Source organism: Vigna unguiculata, chromosome 5 (assembly GCF_037176805.1).
Source record: "Vigna unguiculata cultivar grain cowpea cultivar isolate G323 ecotype 2 chromosome 5, ASM3717680v1, whole genome shotgun sequence".
In the NCBI taxonomy this organism is placed as follows: Eukaryota; Viridiplantae; Streptophyta; class Magnoliopsida; order Fabales; family Fabaceae; genus Vigna; species Vigna unguiculata.
Window position 1 is genome coordinate 49,826,049 of NC_140796.1, and position 24,136 is coordinate 49,850,184.

Below are 24,136 nucleotides of genomic sequence, written 5' to 3' on the forward strand. Positions count from 1 at the left end.
TAATAGTATAGATTTATAAGATAAATAATGTAATAGGAAGAAAAATATAAAAAAGAGAAAAAATTGTATAAAAAGATAGGTATTTGTGTAAGGCCCATTAAATTTATTTCTCTTTTCTGCCCTAAAGTAAAAGGCTGTCCATTGTAATTGGACCTAGAGTTGGTCCAAGTGATATAGCCGAACTCCAAGTCTGTCCTAACCCACTTTGCTTGCTCATTCTCAGAAAAACCTTAGAGCCGCAACCGTCTCCCGCTCCGTTAGGGTTTGGTGTTACTGTGGTCAAGCAAGTTCGAACCGGTGTTTCCCTCCTCACGTAAGTATTATCTCCATCGTGCTTGAAACTCCTGATACTGTTACTCTGAGTAGCTCATGCCTCAACTATCATTCTTTTTTTTTTCAGTTTATTAAGTCATCCCTGAGCTAGCATCGGACTTGTTGTGCTTATCAAGTTTGGTCTAGGAGTCTTCTGTTAAACCCTTTCAGGTAAGGGAAGCTAGAAACCTTCTTTTTGGCATGTTTAGTGTTCATTTTGCCTTGTTCTATGTTTGTCTGAGTTCGTATGTTAGTGTGGATGTATGTGCTGGTTAGAGTTATTGTTTGGGTATGAAAATATGGCTGTTGCAGGATGACCAGTGGGCGAGACCTGTTATTCTCGCCCAAGCGACTCTATCTCGCCTAGGCGAGAATTGCAGAGGACAAACCCCAGCTCGTGCTCGAGCTCTCGCTCAAGCGGAGGGTCTTGGTTTGAGCGAAATACCATCTTGCTCAAGCGACAGATGCTCGCCTAAGCGAGAACGCGTGAGAGCTCGAGGTGTGTCGCTGCAGTGCAGCTTAAGCGAGGGACCTCACTTTTGGGCGAAGGGTGGGCTCGCTCAAGCGAGGGAGGACTCGCCTAAGAGAGTGCGCGAGAAACCTCCCATTGTCTCTGTCGTGATCTCGCCTAAGCAAGAGCTTGTCGCTTAAGCGAAAGAACTCCTTCGCCTAAGCGAGGGCTTCTGGCTTGAGCGAGATGCGTTGAGGTCTTGCTGTTTCTACGCTGGAATGCTATATATATGATGGTTGATTGATTGATTGGTATGTTTATGTATGCAGTATGAGAAATAGCATGGAATATATGTGGTATGGATTGAATGGATATAATGATGTGGTCTTAGCATGTAAAGTGAATGAGATGGATGTTGTGGAAATGACAGTTGTATTGGTATGAGATGAGACTCTATACTCATGAGATTGGTGAATGAGATGGTATGGTACAACATGGAAAATGAATGGGAATTTGGTCACAAATGTGGACACGAGGTTCGAATGCATGATTATTACTACTTGATTGTATGAATGTGTCTATTATGAGTCAGCGTATAATGCCTTGGAGCCTTTAGGTGAGACTCTCAAGGTCGTGCTTCAGTAGTCGGGACGTAATTCCTTGGTCCTGTTAGTGGGTGTCCATGGTGGTGCCCCATCTGTATAACTGGGTAAGGATTCAAGGTCAGGTTGCATCCTGAAACTCTAAGGAGTCAGTTAGTCTCATCTAGAGCAGATTGACTCCTGTGGTGAGAGTAGCAGGAGGCCTGAAATTCATTAAGGGCTAACCTTGTGGTGAGGGAAATTGATTCATTGTAACGCTTGTAACACATGGCTCGGGGGTGAGTAGCTCGGGGGTGAGCAGAGGTATCCACCACAAGTGCAAACATCCGCTCAATCCGACTAGGTTATATGTATCCGGATGAGTCGAGTTGTGTCTTAGTGTATTGATTGAAAGCTCATGACATGCTTGAGTGGTATATGTACATTGGACTATGAAAATATATTTGATTGCTTGATCACTATTTTTGTTGGCTCTAGCTTACCCTTTCCATGTTGGTTGCTTTGTATGTTGCTCTTTTACCTTTGCGATGATCATCAATTTATTGATGAGAGCAAATGTGAGAGGTACCCGTGGTCAACAGGGGAGAGACGATTCCGCTGCTTAATCTTCTCGAGCTGGACTTCCTATTCTTCTTGGGTTTTCTTTAGGGCTACGACCCATGTACTTGACTGTCTTTAAGTTCCTTTATGATTCCAGTAAATTGTTTTGACTTGTTTCCTGTTTGGGCATTTTTGGCATGCCCTGGATTTTAAGGAGTTATGATTAAAACTCCAGGATTGCGCTGTTATATTATAATTGTGTGACGCTTTTTTTAATTATGTTTACTAATTAAATGGGACGTTACAATTTGAATATTATTATTTTTTATCTAAATTATTAAGGTCAACTATTGAATTCTTGACTTTTTTTGTATTTATTTTTGAAGTAGGTTGATATCTATGAACCTATGTTTGTTTTTAGGCATGTAATGTACATCTCAAAGAAGCAACAAGTGACTAACGTGCTTCACTCAAACAACTAAAGATAATTTGTGAGTGTGGAAATGTGGAAGGAAGATTTAGCTCTCTCATTTTTTTTTTCTCATTTTTATAATTTTTCTCTTAATTCAAATAACTTTACTTTTACTTTTTTTTTTCACTTAAATTTACTCAATCTTTTGAAATTGCAAAGGCTTTTGAATTATATTTTTAAACTGATTTAGAACATATTTTATGATTGTTTTTGTCATATTGTAATTATGAATATTTTAAAAATAATAATAGTACTTGAAACAAAATTCACTCGAAATGATGAAAAATAAGTGTCTAAAATTAAGATAAGAAATATTAAAGCCATGTGATACATAAAAGTAGAAAAAAAAAGAGAAAATAAGTAAAGTAAATTATTAAAAATAAAATTGTGAAAACAAATAAAGTACATAGAAGTAAAGGAAGAACTGTTTAAAATAAATTGTGAAACAAAGTAAAAGAGAAGATGAAATATTGGAATATAAATTATTGAAATGAAATGGTTAAAAACATGCATATCATTAAGTAGACTTATTATTTTTACTACTCATAACTTTCCACTTTCTCATCATTGATCGTTTTGATATTCAATTTTTACCATTAATTACATTATTATATTTTTTTTCCTTAAAATTTTTAACGTCTAAGTATTTTTTTCATAACACTTTCAATTATATAGAAATTATGTAATTATTAACATCATCGCACCACAATGGTTATACTTTAATATATGCGACACAAACAGGATTATATATACGAATACTATGAAAAGATGTGTAAAATGTGTTAATGAAATATTGTGATGTTACATGAATCGTCATGGATTTCTACAAAATATCGTGATAAATACCATTTTTTCCCGGTTTTCTGAAACAAAACGGAAACAAGACAAGGAATACATTTATTATGAAAAAAAAAAAGTAGTAAATGAATTTATGTGCAACTATTTAAATAATATGATAAATTTAAATTTTGTCAAATTTTAATATTATTTTAATAAATAAGTTTATGATTTAGATAAATTAAAAAATAATAATTCGTAATCATCTTATAATTTATTCAGCATATTAAAAAATGGATTATCAATGAGTTAACATATTGTGTACATTTAATAAAAGGTAAATTAAATCAATAAGGTAACATGTGTACATTTAATTAACGGTGAATTAAAGAAATAATATTTTATATTTATCGCGTTCAAAGAATTCAGTTATCATCAATCATGTTAGACTTTTGATCTTTTGACTCTTTATGTTTGCTTGAAGCTAACATTAATTTCAAAATTATATATATATATATATATATATATATATATATATATATATATATATATATATATATATATATATATATATATATATATATATATATATAATAAAACAAGTCAACAATAGAAAACTCTAAAATTAGAGACTAAGTCGACTTTAACACTCTCACTTTCACCGCACACGACACACATATGGTTTTATGTGGAAAATAATTTCTTTAATAATAATTAGCAGTTAAAACACTTTCAATTGTGAAAATAACATAAATATTTGGATTTAAATAAATAATTATTATATCTATATTAATATAAGTAATTTGTGAAGTTCTTAAATAAAAAGTCAATCTATATTGTTTTTGTTATCTGTATGATATCTTCATTAATATAATCACGTTCTAAAAAACAATCTAGAGTGTTTAGAAAATTTTTAGAGGGAGTACTCTATGTTTCCATTAGACAAAATTTAATAACTCACCGTCTTACTTGTAGATTTTTGTATATCCTTTCTTAGTTCAACAGGTTATGGTAAACCTTATAAATGACTTCTAATTAAGTTTTTCATAAAAGATATTAAACATGACTATCACATTGTAAGAGATAAGGTTAATGATTGTTTGATTAAACTGTTTTCACCATATTTGCTCTACTCTCTATTCTCAACTTTCTTTCAAGACCTTTATTCCAAGCTAGGAATACTTATATTTATTTAAAGCTTGAGGGACTCTCCACTATAGCGCGTTTTGTTACCCTATATTTTTTCATTCACATTTTCTGTTTTCATTTATGTTATTATGTATTGTATATATACATCATTCTCAAAGTAAAAACAATTAAAATTGTAGGTTTGATCCCTCCTAGTAACAATTTGGAGAGATAAAATTGATTTGGTGAGATTAGAAAGGGAGAGTGTGAGATGTTGTGGGTTCAACTCTTATATTTGAAATAATATGAAAATCAATTAAAGTTCGGTCGTCAAATCTATTATGTCACTCGTATTAGACAATTTACAAATATCTAATTTCACACTTGAAACATACATGTCTTGACTTGAGAAAATGTTCTGAAGAAACATATCATTTAAAGATAGACCAAATCATATCATATAAATGAATAAAAATCTTAATTTATTAATTAATTTTGTGTATTAAGTTAAACTTAAAAGTTATTTTTTTAAATAGTAGATGCTCGTCAAAAAAACAAACTTTCTCCCCCCTTTATACATAACCTGTCAAATTAATACGTAAAGTATATAAGAAATTAACAATGGTAAAACAATATGCATATCTTAATGTTAAGTAGATGAATGCAAACCATAGATAAATCATATATCACTTAGAAAGCTACTTGTATAAAGTCCAAAAGAGAAAATGACATGATAGAGTAAACGTTACATTAGATGAGTATAGACGTAAATTGTAGAGTTGATTACTCATTAACGTGGAATCGAGGCGCAATGTGAATAGTAAGGGAATGAAAGGGAAATATTTGGATTTTGGTTATGAAAAATCATTGACCCTGTCACCACGGCATCAAAGGTTCAACAATGCATTGAAATCGATTGAGGAAAGAGAGATACGAGAACAATGAAAGGTCTAAATGGAATGTGAGTTATTTAAGGCAAAGATAGTAGGAACATGGTTGACTTGAGTTGAAGTGATGAGTGAAAAATGTTTGATGATATTACTCAGAGAAGTGTGAGAATGGGTAAAAGGTGTTGCGTGTTGGTTTATTTGGTGACATGTCTTTGTCTCAATTTTCTCTTGGTGTTCACACCTCACTTGGTGTGACAACTAAACAAGGAAAACTTATTTTTCAAATTTTCTGTTTTCTAAGAAAATACTAAAAATTTATTTTATCCACACTATAAATTGTTAATATTATTAGTATTAGAGTTTTATATAATCAATAAAATGTAAAGCATAAGAAATATATTCCTTTCTCCATGCTCTAAATAAATATGTAAGATGGATAACTTATTAAGTAATAATAATTTTTACTAATGTCAATTTGGATTTTAATTGGGGTTGATATAATTCCATGAATGTATCCGCATAACTAAAAAAATGGTTTAGACTCGTTAATATATACATTTTTTTTCTCTATTATTTTAAATAATAATAAAATTTATAATTATATTATTTTTAAAATTATTTTGATATTATTATATTTATATTTAGTTAATTTGAGTATATTTGAGTATTTGAATATACTTTTTTTATCGGTTTACAAAGTATAATTTGAGTATATTAATTTATTATGAATTTTGTAAAATGTGAGAGTAAGAAGTTATAGTTTATGAATTAAAAATTCTCAAATAATGATATCAATTTTCAAGAATATTTTTCCTTTTTTCTATATTTTATTTTCTTTTATATGTGACAAACTTAATTATGGTTACGATATCAATACATTATTAGAAAGGGGTTCTTTTCTACACCTCCAAACACTTTTCCTATATTTCCATTTTTTATTTTAAATTCTCACTTTATCTCCCAATTAAAGTGATTACTTTTTCTTCTCTCTAATTGGTTCATTCCCAAGTTTCTCTTTCCAACGAATGTCGATATCCAATATTTTTTGTTCTACGTAAGTCATATATGATATTTTTTCAAGTTTATTTCCTATATACTAGACGTTAACATTCAATATTATTGTTTTTTTATTTATAGAAATCGATATTTGATGTTTAATTTTGTTCTACGAATGTCGAGATTCGAAACTTTAATTTTTCTTAGTTACCAGATATCGACTTCTAGTATATATATATAAAAACGAATGTCAAAATCATTATATATATATATATATATATATATATATATATATATATATATATATATATATATTTACACACTTTTTTTTATATTTTTTTTATTTTCTTTCATTTATTTTTTTTAATTTTAATTTTCTTCAAAATTTATTTTTATCTGAACATTTTCATTTATTTAATATATTTGTTTATTTTATTTTTATATAATTTATGAAAAAGAAATAATATTCTGAAATAAATTAAATTAAAAAAATAATTTTTTCAACAAAAGAAATTATATATATTCATTTATTTACTTTATTTTTTATTTACTTTCAATTTTTTGCTGTTAAATTTTTTAAAATTTATTATATTTTAATATTTTAATTTGTTTATTATATTTTAGAAATAAAATAAATATTAATACATTTCATATAAAAAATAAAAAAATTTTAAAAACAAAACACAAAATATATATATATATATATATATATATATTATCAGCATAGAATTTTTTTTAATATACGTTAATCGGATGTTGATATCTACAAATAAAAAAAAAATCAAATGTCGACATTTATAAAAGAAAATTTCTTTTAAAAAGTAAAGTACCGATGATGACATCGTAAAATAAAACAATGTCGACATCCATTAGAAAAATTTGTTGGAAGTGTGTGAGCTACAAAGAATAAAAATATATTTACTTTTATTTTAACTAAAAGACAAAGTGAAAATTTAAAATTTTTTGGGATACTGGATAAGTGTTTGTAGGTGCAGGGAGAAACTCCCTATCAGAAAAGGAGAATGGAGGACGTGAGCCCATAAAGCCCAAACTAAAAATTATATTATATTGGGCTGCGTTTTCAACTTTCCTCAACCTATGTTTTTTTTTTTTCACTCTCTTTCGTTCCAAATAGGTGTATTTAATTAAAATTTCACAAGTTTTTAAAATGATTTTTTAAAACAGTCTATTCAATCTAAGATTCTAAAAAATATAAGTAAGAGTTATAGTATTTTATTAAGATAATTAGGATTCTTAAAGTGGGACAAAATTTTTGTGTGTTACTCATTCATTTTGTTTTACCACTTATTCGGAAGTATATAATTTTGATGAAATATTACTTAAGGCGAATTTTGATATATTTCACACAATTTCTTAACAGGATTACACACCTCTTCATCAAACATTTTTGTTTAACTCTTTGAGACTTTATTTTTTGGAGTTAGAACTAATTAAATAATAAAAAAATTAAAAACTGTGTTGACTTGGATTCATAATTTTCTTGTGTCTTCTGTAGCTTAATTAAACTATTTCAAATATTTTAAATATATAAACTTCTTTCTGCTGTTTTTAATTATTGCGACTTATATTTATTAAAAACTCAAACTACAACATCCTAATTTTAATATTTTCTAAATAAAATCTTATAAGCACTCGCTATTTTATTTTATTGTACAATATATCGAGATATAGATGAGTTGGAATATTTCAAGTGTTTCTATATTTATGCTCTTATTTTGTACAAAATTTATTGTAAATATTAATTAAATAACGTTTTTTACAAAGAAAATACCATGTTATCAAGTATTAAATGTAATTTTTTTTTATAATTTCAAATATCATAGAATAAATTATAATGATATAAATGTTAAATAAAAGTATTAAATTAGTTAAATAATTATACAAAAGAGTAAAAATGATAAAATGTATATTTTAAAAATAGGTTACGAAACTAAAAATAAATTTTAGATTACTTGATAAATTAGAGGAGTTAGTAATTTAAAAGGAGAGACAAAGATATGTCCTCATATTCAATTTAAAGATCGAGTATTACGTATCCTATTTTTGATCAATGTATTTTTTTTTTTCAAATCGGGATGTGTTTAGATAATAATCATAAAAATAAGTTCATATGTCATCTCCAAAATAAATATTATAGTATAAGAAATCCAATGCACAAATTATTCTCTTCAATGGTCAGATATGCAAATTGTAAAAAATAAGCATCTGAGCACTATTTTAAAATTTCTACCTTAATTGTAGGATTACAAAGATGATATATAAACATAGATTTATGTTTGATTTTTTTATCGGTAGTATTCAGCAACCGTAAATGAGGTAAAATTTATGGAAAGAAAAATGTTTTTATGTAAACGCTTGTTTATGGATTTATACACTCAAGTGTTCCAATTTTTATCTTTTCTTTCATTCTAACCAAAATAAAATTAGAAACTCAAATTAATTTACTTCTATTTCTCTGGGTCAAATTAAAACGAAATTTTATTTCTGTGGCTGAAATCAACTTCCTTCAAGACATAATTGATATTTATGACATTTTTCATGTTACACACATGATATGCATATATATGAACACTGTTTTCTTTTTCTTCCCAGATATTACCTGTTAAATGGACACACTAAGGTATTCCAATGATGGGAAGAAAAGGAAGATAGTAGCTGGTGGGTGCCAAACCCCACTCTGGAGGCAAAGGAAGATCCAAAGTTTTGGATGAACTGAACTGGTTCTCAGTAACCTTGCATTCTCTGTTTTGGGGACACGATCTCAAAAAACTAAGAGGAGTAGAGATTGTGTAAGTGTTTTTCTCTTTTCCCTTCACAATTTCAGAGATCTGGTTCTTCTCTGTAGCATACAGATGATTTGGCCCCCCAAGAAGTTTCACAAGACACTTCTCTGAGAGAGCTTTTGCATGGTCTCTGGGAAGATCAACCTTAAAGAAACCCTTGTCTTCTGTTGTCGCCATGGCAATCTTTTTCACACCTTCACACTTCACTGAGACCATAATGCCTGAAAACATCAAGAGTTGTAAAATCTAGGTGCACAAAATGTGTTTTTAGTTATATATAATACGTTTTGCATTATTAGAATTCATTTGAAAATAATATTGAGAGTGGATACAAACCAGAGAAATCGTAGCTGTGAGTGCAGTCAGTGCAAGAGACTTTGCCTTGTACTGTTTGGCATGCCGAGGGTCTAATTCTGACCATAGTGACTGCAAGAATAAGCGCTGTGATAACCTTAGCAAACGCCATGCTGTGGGATGAGAAAGAGAAAGAGGTTGGAAGAGAAGATGATAATTTGAAGATTATATATAGTGACAGTTTGAGACATAAACCTATTAAATGTAGGGAGCTAAAGCTGATGTAGTGGTTGGTGTCAACTGTCAGTAGTTATGTTTACCTAGGTAGGGTTTGTTCCAACAGACAAGATGTCGATACATTTCAAAGTGGTATAAGGTCCCTTTCAACAAGTTTTTTTTTTTTTTTCCCATATAACTTCTCTAAATTTTTACATTTTATTAATAACTTATACATATGTTAGTTTTAAATTATGGAAAGTTTTATTTTATTTGTTTCTTATTATTTTTCTTTTACAATGTTTGTTGAAACAAATCCTTAATCTTTTAAAATTTACTTACAAAATATGATTTTTGGATGCACTTTATAAAAGGAAGAAAAGGAAAAAAAAATTATAAATACGATGACAGTATAATGTGATGAAAATATACATGTAACTGTGTCACTGTATCACATACCAACAAATATTTAGTATTACATTATTGATGTCTTTTCTTAAGCTTATGAAAGACTTTATATAAACTATAAATAAGATGAAATTATAATATATATATATATATATATATATATATATATATATATATATATAAATAAAAGTCGATGAAAGTTAAGAAGCATTAATATATGGAGCATCCATTCAAACACATGCTAAAATAAAATCACGATGCAGAAATATAACTCAATTCATTCAGTGCAATGGAGTGTTAATTAATTAGGGGGCAATGTTTAATGAGCATGTTTAAAGATGTTTGCAATTAATGCAGTAATGGGTGGTACAAGAGCACCGATTGTGCTACATTATTAAGCAGGATAAAGTAGCTTTTTGTTGTGGGTAGGAATCCATAACAAGCACCGATTAAACCAGAAGAACATGCATTTCAATATGGCCATGGTATATAAGGGAAACCCTAGAATTACAATGGCAGATGGCACCAACTTGATATTATATTAATGAACCGTTGGTGGTTGTTCATGAACAAACATCATCATCGTCTCTTTCGTGTACCAAATAAACATCCCAAATGTAACTTTTTTTTTTTTCTTTTTCTCATTAAATAACTCACAAGCTGTTCTCGAAGGGAAATGGTAAAACCAGAAAGAGGAACTACATCGAAGTTTCTCTGTGAAGAACAACTCAACGCCTTGGAAGATTTTAATTGAATGCTTTCACATGGAAAAGGAAAAATTGGTACCAATGGAATGCTTTACCACCACAAGCACTTACAAAAGTAGTTTTCCTAGTTATTTTTGCCTTTTCTTCCTGTCTGCTGTTTCTTTCAACTGCACGGAACTCCAACAATTATACTCACAAATTCTTGTGCATAGAATTATTAAAACAACAATTTAGTACGGATATATATATATATATATATATATATATATATATATATATATATATATATATATATATATATATATATATATATATATATATATATATATATATATATATATATATATATATATATATATATATATATATATATATATATATATATATATATATATATATATATATATATATATAAAAGGAGAGAATAACAAGTACACAAACACATCAAAGGATAAGCTAATTGCAAAAAGAAGAAGAAATATACATATATACATATATATATATATATATATATATATATATATATATATATAACACTTAAAAGAATTGTAAAACAATACACTAATTACATCAAGCTAAGCAATATCAATTAATCCATCACACATGATGACACGCTAGATTCAATTATCCGGATCTAAACATTGATGTATAATTCTTGGTGATTTTTACATTTGTGGTGACCTCTACTACCTGCAGAGAGTCATTGTCAATGAATTTTACCCTATCACACACAAGGTTATTCCTTTTAGCCTTGGGGTCGTTCTTAAAGACAGGACCTATTGCTTCTCTCATCACATGACTCATTTTACTTTACATGAGTCTTGAATGAGCATTAGAGTATTAGGATAAACCTCCAGTACTGACTTCTTACATCAATGAACACACTACTAATTAAATCAAATAGGATTTCTCCCATGGAATCTCTTATGTTCTCACACAAGCATTTGAAAACACATATTAGAAACCATACAACATATGCCTCTCTTGGAAAAAAACTAATTCTTATCATTTTATCTAATTCAACTTAACAATGCATTGTACAAACAATTTGGGATCTTAGAAATAAAACTGCAGGTTGTATAAAGATCCAAAAACATTGTATTTACATTCAAATTAAAGATGATTGAATCAAGAACCAAATGCAAAAAAAATAAAAATCAACCTAATTGAATAACTATAGAGAAAGTTATGCACCAAACAAGCAACAAGCAACAAATTGTTGCACAATTGATTTGTTTACTTTTCCAGCTCAAAGTATGTGATCAAGCATGTTTGGTATGCTTTAATGGGACTGAGATTTTATTATATTTGGTGTGAAACGATAAATGGATTGGTTGGCTGGTTAGTCTTTGGTATGATATTATAATGTTTAAAATGAAATGAGGGTTTGGTGTGAGAAACATGGACATGGCATGAGTAGACGTAATTCCATGAATCTCTTGGTGAGATTTCATGGTGGTGTTGTAATGTATATAATTAGATAGGGATTCAAGCAAGGTTGCATCCTGAAACTCTAAAGAATCAGTTAGTCGCACATAGAGCGTACTAATTCAAAGGGGTGAGAGTAGTAGAAGGTCCTAGTCTTTGACAGAATAATGGTCCTAGATGATTGAAGGCTACGTACCTTGTGCGTGGTAGGGTGAAACCCATTGACAATGGCTCTGCAGAGCAGTAGAGACCACCACAAGTGCAAGCATCTAGTAAATCTGATCTTTTTATATGTATCCGGATAATTGAGTTACAGAGTTATGTTTGTTTGCTATCACATGATTGAATGCCTACTATTTTGCCTATTTACAATCTGTTTTAATTATTTGCTTGCCATAACATGTTCAAATTTTCTTTTTACTCCGTAGCTTACCCTTTCTTGTTGTGTTTGTTTCCTGCTTGATTTTCCTTTTTGCGATGATTACCAAATCCTTGGTTGAGCAGATATGGAGATCGTTCAAACGGTGGTGATGCTGCTATCCAGTTTAGGGGTGTCAGTTATGGCTCTTTTGAGCAACTTTTGAGGTGCTAATGTCTAGGTAGTTTCTTGCTCTGTGAGCAAATTTTCAGTTTAATCAAATTTGTGTTTAATTTTTGTTCGAGATATTTTGTTGTGCCTTTGGGTATTCCTTTCAGTATACTATGAATAACTATAATGGTCGATTCTTATATGTTTTTTGTTAGTGTTCTATTTTATACTATAAACATGTGAATTTGTAATGGTTGATTCTTACGTTACACTATTGGAGTGAATACGATATAGTATGTTTAATACGTTTAATATACTAAAAGAAAATAATGAATTCCAAGATAATATGTTCTCAGACATCTTTAATTAAAATATAGACAAATTAGTCTTTATTTTTAAAATTCTTAATCTCACATCTTATATGATTCTTGAAATTTTATGAAACATGTTTACTTCATTTCTAGTGTCACTACTAAAAAAACTTATATTTCCTGCAAATTTTGTTTTGAATTTTGTTTTTTAGGAAATATTTATAAATTTTGTTATGAAAAAAAAAATTGTAGGAAATTGCTGCCAATATTTTTGCAAAATATTTTGTATAAAACATTTTTCGCAACAAATTTTGTAGGAAATACTTGAGAATTTTATAATTTTGTAGAAAATAATTACCCACGAAAGAATTACCTACCAATTAAAATTCTTAGAAAAAATAACAGAAAAAAATCTTTTCTTGTAAATATTTTTAACAAATTTGTAAAAAAAATATCATATAATATGAGAATTTTTAATAATGCGTTGAACTCTTTGGTTGGTGGTACTTAAACTTAATCCCTGATTCCCTCTGTCTTATATTTAAATGAGAAGATTTTCATAAAACCAGTTTATATATGTGTTGTAATAATTATAGTAAAAATGGAATGAAATAAGGATTGATATAACAAATGGTATATTATTTTTTTTATCAAATTGATGGCAAACATTATTTATTGAATATGTTTGTTAATAATAAAATTATCTTTCATAAATAACTATTAATCCCAATATTATAGAAATTTAAGACTGGATTCATATTTTCTTTTAACTTTTCCTCTAATTTAAAATAAAATAATAAAATTTATATTATTACAATGTACTGTTAACTTTTTAACATATGCTTTTAAATTTCTGACAATAGAAAATAAATACACTTTAAAATTTAAATATATAAGAATTAATAATTCACTCCTAAAAAAATTCATATTTCCTGTCAATTTTGTTTTGAAATTTTTTTTGTAGGAAATAATTATAAATTTTGTTATGAAAAAAAAAATTGCAGGAAATTGTTGCCAAATTTTTTTGCAAAATATTTTGTATAAAACACTTTTCGCAACAAATTTTGTAAGAAATATTTGCGAATTTTATAATTTTGTAGAAAATAATTACCCACGAAGGAATTACCTGCCAATTAAAATTCTTAGAAAAAATAGCAGGAAAAAGCCTTTTCTTGCAATTTTTTTTAACAAATTTGCAAGAAAATTTCCATGTAATATGAGAATTTGTAGTAGTGATTGTATACGTGTTTTATCAGGAAATAATATAAAGTTTTTTTCTTACAAATTTTAACAGTAAAAATATTGTATTAACTTTTCTCATTCTAATTATTATCTTAGTATTATTTTTTTAATGAAAAAACATATTTAATATAACAGAAAAAAATAATAATAAGGAAAGAACATCATTTTTAATTAAAAAATTAATATGTTAATTTTTTTTAGTTTGTCTCTTCTTTATAACATTTATAATAATTAATTATTTAATTAATATAAAAATCACTGTTAAACATTTTTTAATTATTACTTCTAATTTTATTAAATAGTTTCTTCATGTTAAAGAATATCTTAATTTAAATTAATATTTATTTTTATGAAATGCGGCCATGAGTATAAGATTAATAGATTAGTAAAAGGACCTTAATGGTTCTTAGCAGAAGCCAAATCAAAATTTTGAACAGAAAAGTAGCAAGGATTTACCTTCGCACTGTCCCTTTCCCTAACTGCACCTCGTCCAATACTGCAGGAGACTCAAATCATTCATCTACATAAATTCTCACTCCTTTAATTTAGAACCAAACTCTTCATAATTTCTACTAGCACCAAGTTAAATATTACCATCAACTTCAAAAGTGTGTCTCTTTATGCTCCTCACCCCTCTGTTATCTTCATTTTTATTTTTATTTTTGAAGAAAATGATCAATCAAAATCATAACACTTACCAAAGTATTGCAATTCACGTCAATTATTATGTTATGATTCTAATAAGAAGAAGTTGGGACCGGTTCTTTATCCCTTCAATCATTCTCAGATAACAATCTTTAACCTTTTGCGGAATAATTCTGGTAATTATCTGTCATTGATTTGAAGTTAATAATTTTTTTTTCAGCACATGTATGTGTAGTTCTCTTTGATGCAACGAAGTAACACACATATCTCACTTGAAATAACTTCATTATTTCTTGTTAATTGTCTACTGTTAATCATCTGTTGTTAAGATGTCTAATGAAATAATGTACTTTATATAATTCATTGATTTTTTTTGCCTATAGAAAATTAATTATATGGTTTATATTATACTAGGTTTTGTTCTACTAGGTACATTGGAACAAAACTACATCTTACCTATAAATTGAGGTAATGTATGACATAATTTTTTTTATATGTAATTTAAATTGTTTAGCTTATAAATGTTTAACCTATAGATCGAGATAATATATGACATATTTTTTTTATATGTAATTTAAATTATTTATCTCTTATTTCTATATTCACTTAATGATTATAAATATTTATATCTAGAGAGATAAATTTTGGATTAAGTTATCATGCAACACACGTAATACACCTGGGTATTTAATGGAATCGAATAACTTTTTGAATTTTGGCTTTGAATATGGTGCCGGTGGGAATACGATAAGAATGTTGTCCATGATTATACAGTGGCGGATCTTGACCAATATTGTTGGGGGAGTCAAAAAAATACATTTAAAATTTATACATTTAATTATTAACATTAATACCGTAAAAATGAATACATAAATTAGTATAACAATAAGCTACATCATTACGGGAAATCAAACCACACTTAAAATCTAAAAGAAAAAATCAATCGATGATAATCAAACCACAATTAAAATCCAATTATAAAAAACAATACAATCCATTTATTTCTATATTCATAAAATAAAAAATTAATATACAATAAATTCATTAAATAAATTATTAAACTAATATTTCACTATCAAGTGAGACAAAAGATAAAAACTTCTTTTTTATTTCTTCGAAAATAAAAGAGAACAATTAAGATATGAGAGCAAAAATAATAGATATTTTTCTCTTGAGAAACAAAAGAAAATAGACATATAATGGAACCACAATTAAAATTTGATTATAAAAAACACACAGTACAATACTTTTTCTTCTATATTCATAAAATAAAAAAATAATATAAAAGAGGTTCATTAAATAAATGATTAAACTAATATTTCACCATCAAGTGAGACGATTCTTTTTTTCTTCCTCGAGAATGGAAGAGAACAAAGGAGAAATAAGAGCAAAAATAAAATATTTTTTTTTCTTTTCAAATACAAAAGAAAACGAAAACACATAAGAATGAAAGATGAGACACTAGTGCAGGGAAGGGAAATGACAACGGTTATTTCCAGCTTTTGGCTTCGGGTCCGCACCCGCTGCATATACGATCGAGGTAAAAAGCTAGTATTTTATGTCTCGGTTACAACCCGAGGCATATTTAACTTTTACTGCCTCGGTTCTCGCACAACCGAGGCCTAATGAGCATCAGAAATTCAAAAAAAAACACGCAGAGCTGCGCTGGTCGTCGGAGAAGGGCGGTGCGGTGCAGGCGTAATTGTGTTCCACCGCACCAACCAACTCAGTTTTGTTACACACTGAAACCTTCCACTGTCCGCGGCCATGGCTGCGCTGTCCTCCGCCATTGCTTCCGCCGCCAAACCCTTCCCTCGCCCTCTGCAACACCGATCGCGTCGTCATGTCTGTGGCCATCGGAGGCGTGTTTGCGCGAACGGGATTTTCGTAGGTCGTCGCGGTTGAAGAGATCGGAAGGGAGCTGCGGAGACGAACCTCACAGGAGCGACGGCGGGGGTCGGCAACAGCGGTGACGAAATGCTGCCCTAGAGCGTCGGAGGTGTGCGGGATGGTGGGAGCTGTGCGTCGGAGGTGTGCTGGACGGTGGGAGCTATGCGGGACGGTGGCGCTGGTCGTTGGAGAAGATGAAGGCTGGCCGGAGATGGTGAAGCTCACAGAGAAATCGGAGAAGATGTCGCTGCACAATGAAGAAATTGGGGTTTTTTAACCCTACGAAGGGATACTGCCTCGGTTATTCGAAACTGAGGCATATTGTACCCTTACTGCCTCGGTGGGCGCTTGACCGAGGCCTATTGTCTCGCTACTGCCTCGGTTATTAGAGAACCGAGGCATATTGCTTCAGTAAAAAAAAAAATTCAAATTATGGGTCAACGCGTGAGTCAAAATTTTTTTTTAGCCATATGCCTCGGTTAGTATGATAACCGAGGCATAAAAGATGAATTTAATTACGAAACTGCCACCGCGTGCTTATATGCAGCGGGTCCGCAGGAACCGAGGCATATACTGCGATGTAAATGCTCCAAAATGCACTAGTAAGAACAATTTGTGAGAAACTCAAACTATAATAAAAAAAATAATAAAAATATCTTGATAAATCTTTTTATTCTTTATTATATATGATTTTATATTTTATTATTTATTACCATTAATTATTATTTTTATAAAAGAAAAGAATATTTAATTTAATATTTATAATAAAAAAAATTAAAATACATAATATCTATATAAAAAAATTCAAATACCTATCATAAAAAAATCAAAATTTTTGGGGGGCCATGGCCCTCCCTGCCACCATTATGGTCCGCCACTGTGATTATAGAATTATTTTTTTTGTAATTGTATTTGCAGAAAATATACAAAAAGAATTCTGAAAATAAATCCAAACTCAAGATTAATGAGGTGATTTAAAATTTCTAGGATTACAAAGATGATAAACATATATTTATGTTTCATTTTGTGATCGGTGGTATTGAGCAACCGTCAATGAGGTGAAATTTATGGAAAGAAAATGCTTTAACTTTTAACATATATATATATATATATATATATATATATATATATATATAAACAATTTTAATATCTTCTTTCATTCTAATTAAAAAAAATAAAATAGAAACCCACTGGGTCAAATTAAAACGAAATTTTATTTCTGTGGCCGAAATAAACTCCCTTGAAGACACACATTGAGATTTATATGAAATTCTTCCATGTTACACACATGATATGCATATATATGAACACTGTTTTTTTTTCTTCCCAGATTTGACCTGTTAAATGGGCGAATCAAAGAGGGGGAAAAAAGGAAGATGGAAGCTATTGGGTGGCAAACCCCACCCTGGAGGCAGAGGAAGATCCAATTTGGATGAACTGAACTGCTTATCAGTAACCTTGCATTCTGTATTCTTAGGACACGATCTCAAGAAACTAAGAGGAGTGGAAATTGTGTAAGTGTTTTTCTCTTTTTCCTTCACAATTTCAGAGACCTGGTTCTTCTCTGTAGCATACAGCTGATTTGGCCCCCCAAGAAGTCTCGCAAGACACTTCTCTGAGAGAGCTTTTTCATGGTCTCTGGGAAGATCAACCTTAAAGAAACCCTTCTCTTCTGTTGTCGCCGCAGCAACCTTTTTCACACCTTCACACTTCACTGCGACCATAATGCCTGAAAACATCAAGAGTTCTAGAATGTATGTGCACAAAATGTGTTTCTGATGGAGTACTACATCAGCTTCAAAATAACTACTATAGTTTAAGCTTTTAAGTTTTTGGTCATTTTATGAACACTGTCCATTTATACTAATGTTACCTGATTACAAGTTGTAATATGTATAATAAGATATATTTTTTTTTTGTCTCTGGACATAAAATTAAAATTTATTTTCATTCGATATCTTTTATAATTTAATTTTTAAACTTTAAAAATAAATGAATATAATCTTTTTAATCTAAATATATTAGTTTTTTTATGCATTAAAATAGTCTTTGAAATTGACATTTGAATTAAAATGTATTAAACGGTATAAATAACTTAAGTATTGATCCAAAACATTAATTGACACGTTACAAAAAATTAACACAATTGGGTTAGAAAGATTATATTGATTCATTTTTCAAGTTGAAAATCCAAATATATATAAATTTTAAAGAGAACGAATTCCAATTTCGTGTTTAAATTTAGGGATTAAAAAGTTATTTATCCTTATACAGTATATATAATACATTTGCATTGTCAGAATTTGTTTGAAAATAATATTGAGAGTGGATACAAACCAGAGAAATTGTAGTTGTGAGTGCAGTCAGAGCATGAGACTTTGCCTTCTACTGTTTGGCATGCCGAGGGTCTAATTCCGACCATAGTGAGTGCAAGAAGAATTGCTATGATAACCTTAGCAAACGCCATAATGTGAAATCTATAGGTATGGGATGAGAGAGAGAGAGAAAGAAGTTGGAAGAGAAGAAGATAATTTGAAGGTTATATATAGTCACAGTTTGAGACATAAACCTATTAAATGTAGGGAGCTAAAACTAATGTACTAGTTGGTGTCTATGGTCAGGAATTATTATCTCCGGCTAATTCTATATTTTTTCTCTGGTTAATGTTATTAGGTTCTATTCAAATAATTTATGGATCTTCAACATCTTTTAGTCAATGCAATATAAAAAAAATAGTTTATTCCTCAATCTCTCATATGAGTTTCTTAAAATAATCTCACAGATTTATTGGTCTTGCCTTTTTTTTCTTGACAGAAACTAGTTATGATAAATTATGTCTTCTTTATCTCGACAAAATAGGTGGAATGACTATTCCAATACCAAAAATATTCACGATTTTCACTACCCTATCAATATTTGTTTAGGTAGGGTTTGTTACAATAGACAAAATGTCGATACCTATCAAAGTGGTATAAAGTCCCTTTCAACAAGTTATTTTTTTCATATAATTTCTCTAAAATTTTACATTTTATTTTATTTATTTCTTCTTACTTTTCTTTTACAATGTTTGTTGAAACAAATCCTTAATCCTTTAAAATTTATTTAGAAAATATGATTTTTGGATGCACTTTATAAAAGGGAGAAAAGGAAAAAAAGAATATTATAAATACGATGACGGTATTATGTGATGAAAAGATACATGTAACTCTGTCATTGTATGACCACCTACAAATATTTAGTATTACATTATTGATGACTTTTATTAAGCTTATGAAAGATGTAAGTTAAGAAGCGATGGGTTATATATTTTTCATATGGCTTATAGGCATTAAGAGATTATGTATATATGGCATTGGTCTTACATATATAAGGTATTTGACATCACTTTTATTCAAAAACCTTAAGGCAATGTGATTATGGGTCTTGTATCTTATATAGTATTTAATTTTGTCTTTTCTATCCAATGTGAAACTTTTATTCACATTTGAACTATTCCCAACGAACATTAGTATATTGAGCATCCATTCAAACACATGCTACAATAAAATCACCATGCAGATATATAACTCAATTCATTCAGTGCAATGGAGTGTTAATTAATTAGGGGGCAATGTTTAATGAGCATGTTTAAAGATGCTTGCAATTAATGCAGTAATGGGTGGTACAAGAGCACCGATTGTAGGTAGGAAAACTTTTGCTAGAAGGAATCCATAACAACCCCGATTAACTAAGAACTTCAACGTGGAAGAAGAACATGCATTTCAATGTCGCCATGGTATATAAGGGAAACCCTAGAATTACAATGGCAGATGGCACCAACTTGCTGTCATGTTAATGAACCGTTGGTGGTTGTTCATGAACAATCATCATCGTCTCTTTCGTGCAGCTAATAAACATCCCAAATGTAACTTTTTTTTTCTTTTTCTCATTAAATAAGTCACAAGTTCTTCTCTGAGGGAAATGGTAAAACCAGAAAGAGGAACTACATCGAAATTTCTGTGTGAAGAACAATTCAACGCTTTCACATGGAAAAGGAAAAATTGGTAGCAATGGAATGCTTTACCACCAGCACTTACAAAAGTAGTTTGCTTAATTATTTTCGCCTTTTTCTTCCTGTTGCTGTTTCTTTCAACTGCACGGACCTCCAACAATTATACTCGCAAATTGAAGTCACAAACTAGGTCTAACTATAATAATTCAAATTTATAATATTTTAAATTCATTTAAATAGATTTATCATAAATTCATATCCATATATTTTTGGACTTTAAATTCATATTCATATATTTGTGGACCTTAAGTCCATTAAAATAGATTTATCATAAATCCATTTTTGGACATATACCAGAAGTGGATAATTTAAGTTGACATATAATTAAAGTGAGACATTTTTCACTTGCGTGTAAAAAGGCCAATAAACCATGCAACACAGAAGAGCTTCTATTACTAAGAATTTCACAGTTCTAGTATCCTAGTTTATGTGGATTCCTAAACAAATAATGTGATAGAACAGAATGGAGTTATTAATTTCTCTAGGCGGATTCCTTGCCCACCATGTGGCAATGGCATTCAAAGATAAAGCAAAACTCAAGTTACCAACTTGAATTTTGCATAAAAGCCAGCATAAATTCATGTAAATCAAAGGTCATAAAAGAAATAAAATTAAAAAAAAAATGACTCAATTGAATATTTGGTTTCCGACCTTAATAAAGTAATGTTACAGTAAGGTTACTTATATAAATATCCAACGATTGCGGCCAAGGGTCCAAGTGTTCATATTTTCATTCCAAATATGGTTATTTACATCAAGAAGGGCAAGAAAGGACAATAAAAATCTTACTACGGAAAGGTTCTCCAATTAAATGCTGTCATGGCTAATTTGTACTGTTAGCTATAGTAGCTTCTCGTTGCTGGCGACGCCTTTCCCTCTGTAACATTAGATCGTGTAAAGAATTAGCCACATAGACAATTAACACATACTATTTCAAAGTCAGCCCCAACCAAAACATTACCAATACATCCATAAGTCATTAAAGTGACAGAGCTATCTTCTCTGCCAGTTCATCTGCTCTGTTTTTTGCACGTACTAAGCATAGCAATGGCTATCACTATTCACTACATACCACTAGATGGCAATATTTAAGATTTCCTATGAACTAAGATATGATTCCAAAACAGATACATTTGCAGGTTCTAATGTACATCTTCAAAACAGTGGGCAATTAAAAAGAGAAATCTGAGTTGATCCAACATCCAACATAGTAAGAATTAAAAAGGTTCTAATGTACTTATGTTCCACTACTAGTAAAATAGGTCATGAACAAACATCCAACATATCATTAACGTTAATTCAGGATCAAAAGCCGCTGAAAAGAGGAATTAGGGAGGGTTTGAATTTGTGATGTTATGTTAGGTCACAAGGCAACAACCTTATGGTTCACATTAAGGACCACCTTCAAGATCAGAAGCCATTAAGAACAATTTTTTCTACATGATTACAAACGCCAAAAATACCCAATCACGCTAATAATTTCCTCACGTTGCACCATAAGGGGGTACTGTGAGTCATCATATTCTATAACCAAGTTCAAAAATTAATGAAAGTGAGATCTGATCTACAGAATACCAGGGCAATAACAACAGTGCTCCAACTTAACTAGGGTAATTTCACATAATTTCATTGACATATAGAACCACATGATTTTTTTCGGTTACATAAGGAACCAGATGATGGAATGCAACAAAGAAACAAAAAAGAAAAAGAAATAGCAAAAATCTCACCCTTCTTTCCCAGTACGGAAGAAAGCAAACAAAATCATAGACTGGAGTAATGCTTGCACACAAAACTGTATTTAGTGCAGTGAACAACAAGAGTGCTGTCATGGGTCGTGTTCTGTGCGGCATACTGCTTTCTTATGGAGAGACAAAGCCCTGCAATCATATTAATTCAGTTCAAGGTAAAGAGCATTTAACTAGAGATAAATACATATATTCATATTAATATTAATGTTGGATCAGACAAATTAAACAAATCATGCTTACAAAACCCATAAATATAAAAGCCCAAATACAACTTTCTTAGGGTCAGTCTACTGAAAAGATAAAACACTTTAACCCTTTTTGTTAAACAAAGATATTTAAAATTTTAAGAATTCAGTCTTCGAGATAACATATGGCACAATATAGACATGAAATCAAGTATAAATTACCTTGCACACAAAAAATACAATTCTACCTAGTACAGTTGGAAGGCCATAATCATTACCAATTTACCTTACAAACAGAACCAAATATTGGTATACATTAATCACCATAAGTCCATAAACACACATTTTATGTTCACAAAATAATCATGAATGAATCCGAAAAAAGCAATCTATCTAATCAATGAGTACACCATAATAGCAACGAGAAGCATATGAACTTAAAAATTCCAAAAGCACATGTTAGAACAAGTTTTCAGAGTTCAAAATGAAAAGTATTAGGAAAATGATGTGGTCAGAAAAAGATGTGAGTCTTATCTTCATACAGGCTGTTATGAGAAGAGAACAAAACCGAAGAACCTACCTCTTTCAGCACTAAACCGGGATGAAAATTGCAACCCTGTTCCTCGGCTCTTCAAACCCAATTGCTGAAGAATATAGCAGTGGATTTAACATATAAAAAAAAAACAAAAAAAAACAGAAGGATTTAATGAATAAGTGCTCCAAACTTCAACAAATCCTCCCCTAAAACTCTCAGCAGCAACCAAAAATCAACTCACTAGCAAATCAGAAAGAATACATATTTAATAAATGTTAAATAGGACCATCAACTTAGATGGTCTAAATTTTAACGAAACAATATGCACTTAAGTTGTGATCGAATGACAACCCCTAAATGGTTTGTTTAACAAGCTAGATTGACTAGTGTTGTCCAGCATGATTTCAGATTTCAACCTTAAAAATAAATAGAAGTATTAAAATACATATATTTAAAACTTTTAGTTTAAAATATAAAAAATCATTTCAAACACATTTCCCAAATTCTTCCACACTTCGCAGATTGTAAAGCCGTACGCAGAAATTTCCGATCACAGTGGCCCCTTACCTGAACTCGCTCCGAGCTACAAAAAAAGCGTGACCCTTTTGCAATACCCTCAAGCACTCTGGCTAAAAAACAGGGAATAAGAATATGTTTTCACAACACATCCCACCCCCAAATCGAAAAAAAAAAGAGTGAAAAAATGACCTCACTAGATGCAGGGAAGGGTAGGCGTGCACAATGCTCACTCCAAAAGTGGATTCACGGACAGGTTTTTCTCCTACAGTGGGGATTGCAGAGATGAAGATGAAAGGGTGAGAAGCTGTGGCTAGAGAAGGAAGTAAGAAGGGTAATTAGGTTTTCAGGGTTGTTACTTTTTAGGGTTTTATTAAATTTTGAAAGGTGCAGGAAGAAGGAGGATGAAAGAGCTCTTCTGGAAACTAAGCCCCCACACTTATGCCTCAAAAAAAT

General features: G+C 30.0%; 3 protein-coding genes across 6 annotated transcripts; all 3 read right to left on the reverse strand.

The window, feature by feature from the left end:
* Window positions 1-8,649: 8,649 nt before the first annotated feature.
* Window positions 8,650-9,471, reverse strand: LOC114185881 (uncharacterized). Its single transcript, XM_028073822.2, has 2 exons — window positions 9,309-9,471; window positions 8,650-9,193 (listed from the first exon to the last, which is right to left on the reverse strand). Exons 1-2 carry the CDS (start codon window positions 9,436-9,438, stop codon window positions 8,805-8,807), a joined length of 519 nt encoding a protein of 172 aa, XP_027929623.1. The 5' UTR covers window positions 9,439-9,471; the 3' UTR covers window positions 8,650-8,804.
* Window positions 9,472-17,822: 8,351 nt separating this feature from the next.
* On the reverse strand, window positions 17,823-19,165 carry LOC114182978 (uncharacterized). Of its 2 annotated transcripts, none has more exons than XM_085672864.1 (2): window positions 18,980-19,165; window positions 17,823-18,356 (listed from the first exon to the last, which is right to left on the reverse strand). In XM_085672864.1, exons 1-2 carry the CDS (start codon window positions 19,107-19,109, stop codon window positions 17,983-17,985), a joined length of 504 nt encoding a protein of 167 aa, XP_085528990.1. In that variant the 5' UTR covers window positions 19,110-19,165; the 3' UTR covers window positions 17,823-17,982. The 2 variants fall into 2 exon arrangements, with proteins under 2 accessions (XP_085528990.1, XP_027925589.1); XM_028069788.2 differs by having other exon boundaries at window positions 17,823-18,371; window positions 18,980-19,163.
* Window positions 19,166-21,306: 2,141 nt separating this feature from the next.
* LOC146886516 (uncharacterized) lies at window positions 21,307-24,111 on the reverse strand. 3 transcript variants are annotated; one of them, XM_085674151.1, is made up of 5 exons: window positions 23,878-24,111; window positions 23,732-23,793; window positions 23,210-23,273; window positions 22,424-22,573; window positions 21,307-21,570 (listed from the first exon to the last, which is right to left on the reverse strand). In XM_085674151.1, the coding sequence occupies exons 4-5, from the start codon at window positions 22,544-22,546 to the stop codon at window positions 21,517-21,519; spliced, it is 177 nt and encodes a 58-aa protein (XP_085530277.1). In that variant the 5' UTR covers window positions 22,547-22,573; window positions 23,210-23,273; window positions 23,732-23,793; window positions 23,878-24,111; the 3' UTR covers window positions 21,307-21,516. The 3 variants fall into 3 exon arrangements, with proteins under 3 accessions (XP_085530277.1, XP_085530276.1, XP_085530278.1); XM_085674150.1 differs by having other exon boundaries at window positions 23,732-23,789; window positions 23,873-24,111; XM_085674152.1 differs by lacking the exon at window positions 23,732-23,793 and having other exon boundaries at window positions 23,873-24,111.
* Between the last annotated feature and the right edge of the window lie 25 nt (window positions 24,112-24,136).

What these genes read in the sequence shown, in the direction of transcription:
- LOC114185881 (XM_028073822.2), bottom strand. Translation starts at nt 9,438, where the DNA reads ATGGCGTTTGCTAAGGTTATCACAGCGCTTATTCTTGCAGTCACTATG. An exon ending in TCACAGCTACGATTTCTCTG is followed by an intron (nt 9,194 to 9,308) that starts GTTTGTATCCAC and finishes TGATGTTTTCAG; the next exon opens with GCATTATGGTCTCAGTGAAG.
- LOC146886516 (XM_085674151.1), bottom strand. Translation starts at nt 22,546, where the DNA reads ATGCCGCACAGAACACGACCCATGACAGCACTCTTGTTGTTCACTGCA. An exon ending in TTCCGTACTGGGAAAGAAGG is followed by an intron (nt 21,571 to 22,423) that starts GTGAGATTTTTG and finishes CTAATGTTACAG; the next exon opens with AGGGAAAGGCGTCGCCAGCA.
- LOC114182978 (XM_028069788.2), bottom strand. Translation starts at nt 19,109, where the DNA reads ATGGCGTTTGCTAAGGTTATCATAGCAATTCTTCTTGCACTCACTATG. An exon ending in TCACAACTACAATTTCTCTG is followed by an intron (nt 18,372 to 18,979) that starts GTTTGTATCCAC and finishes TGATGTTTTCAG; the next exon opens with GCATTATGGTCGCAGTGAAG.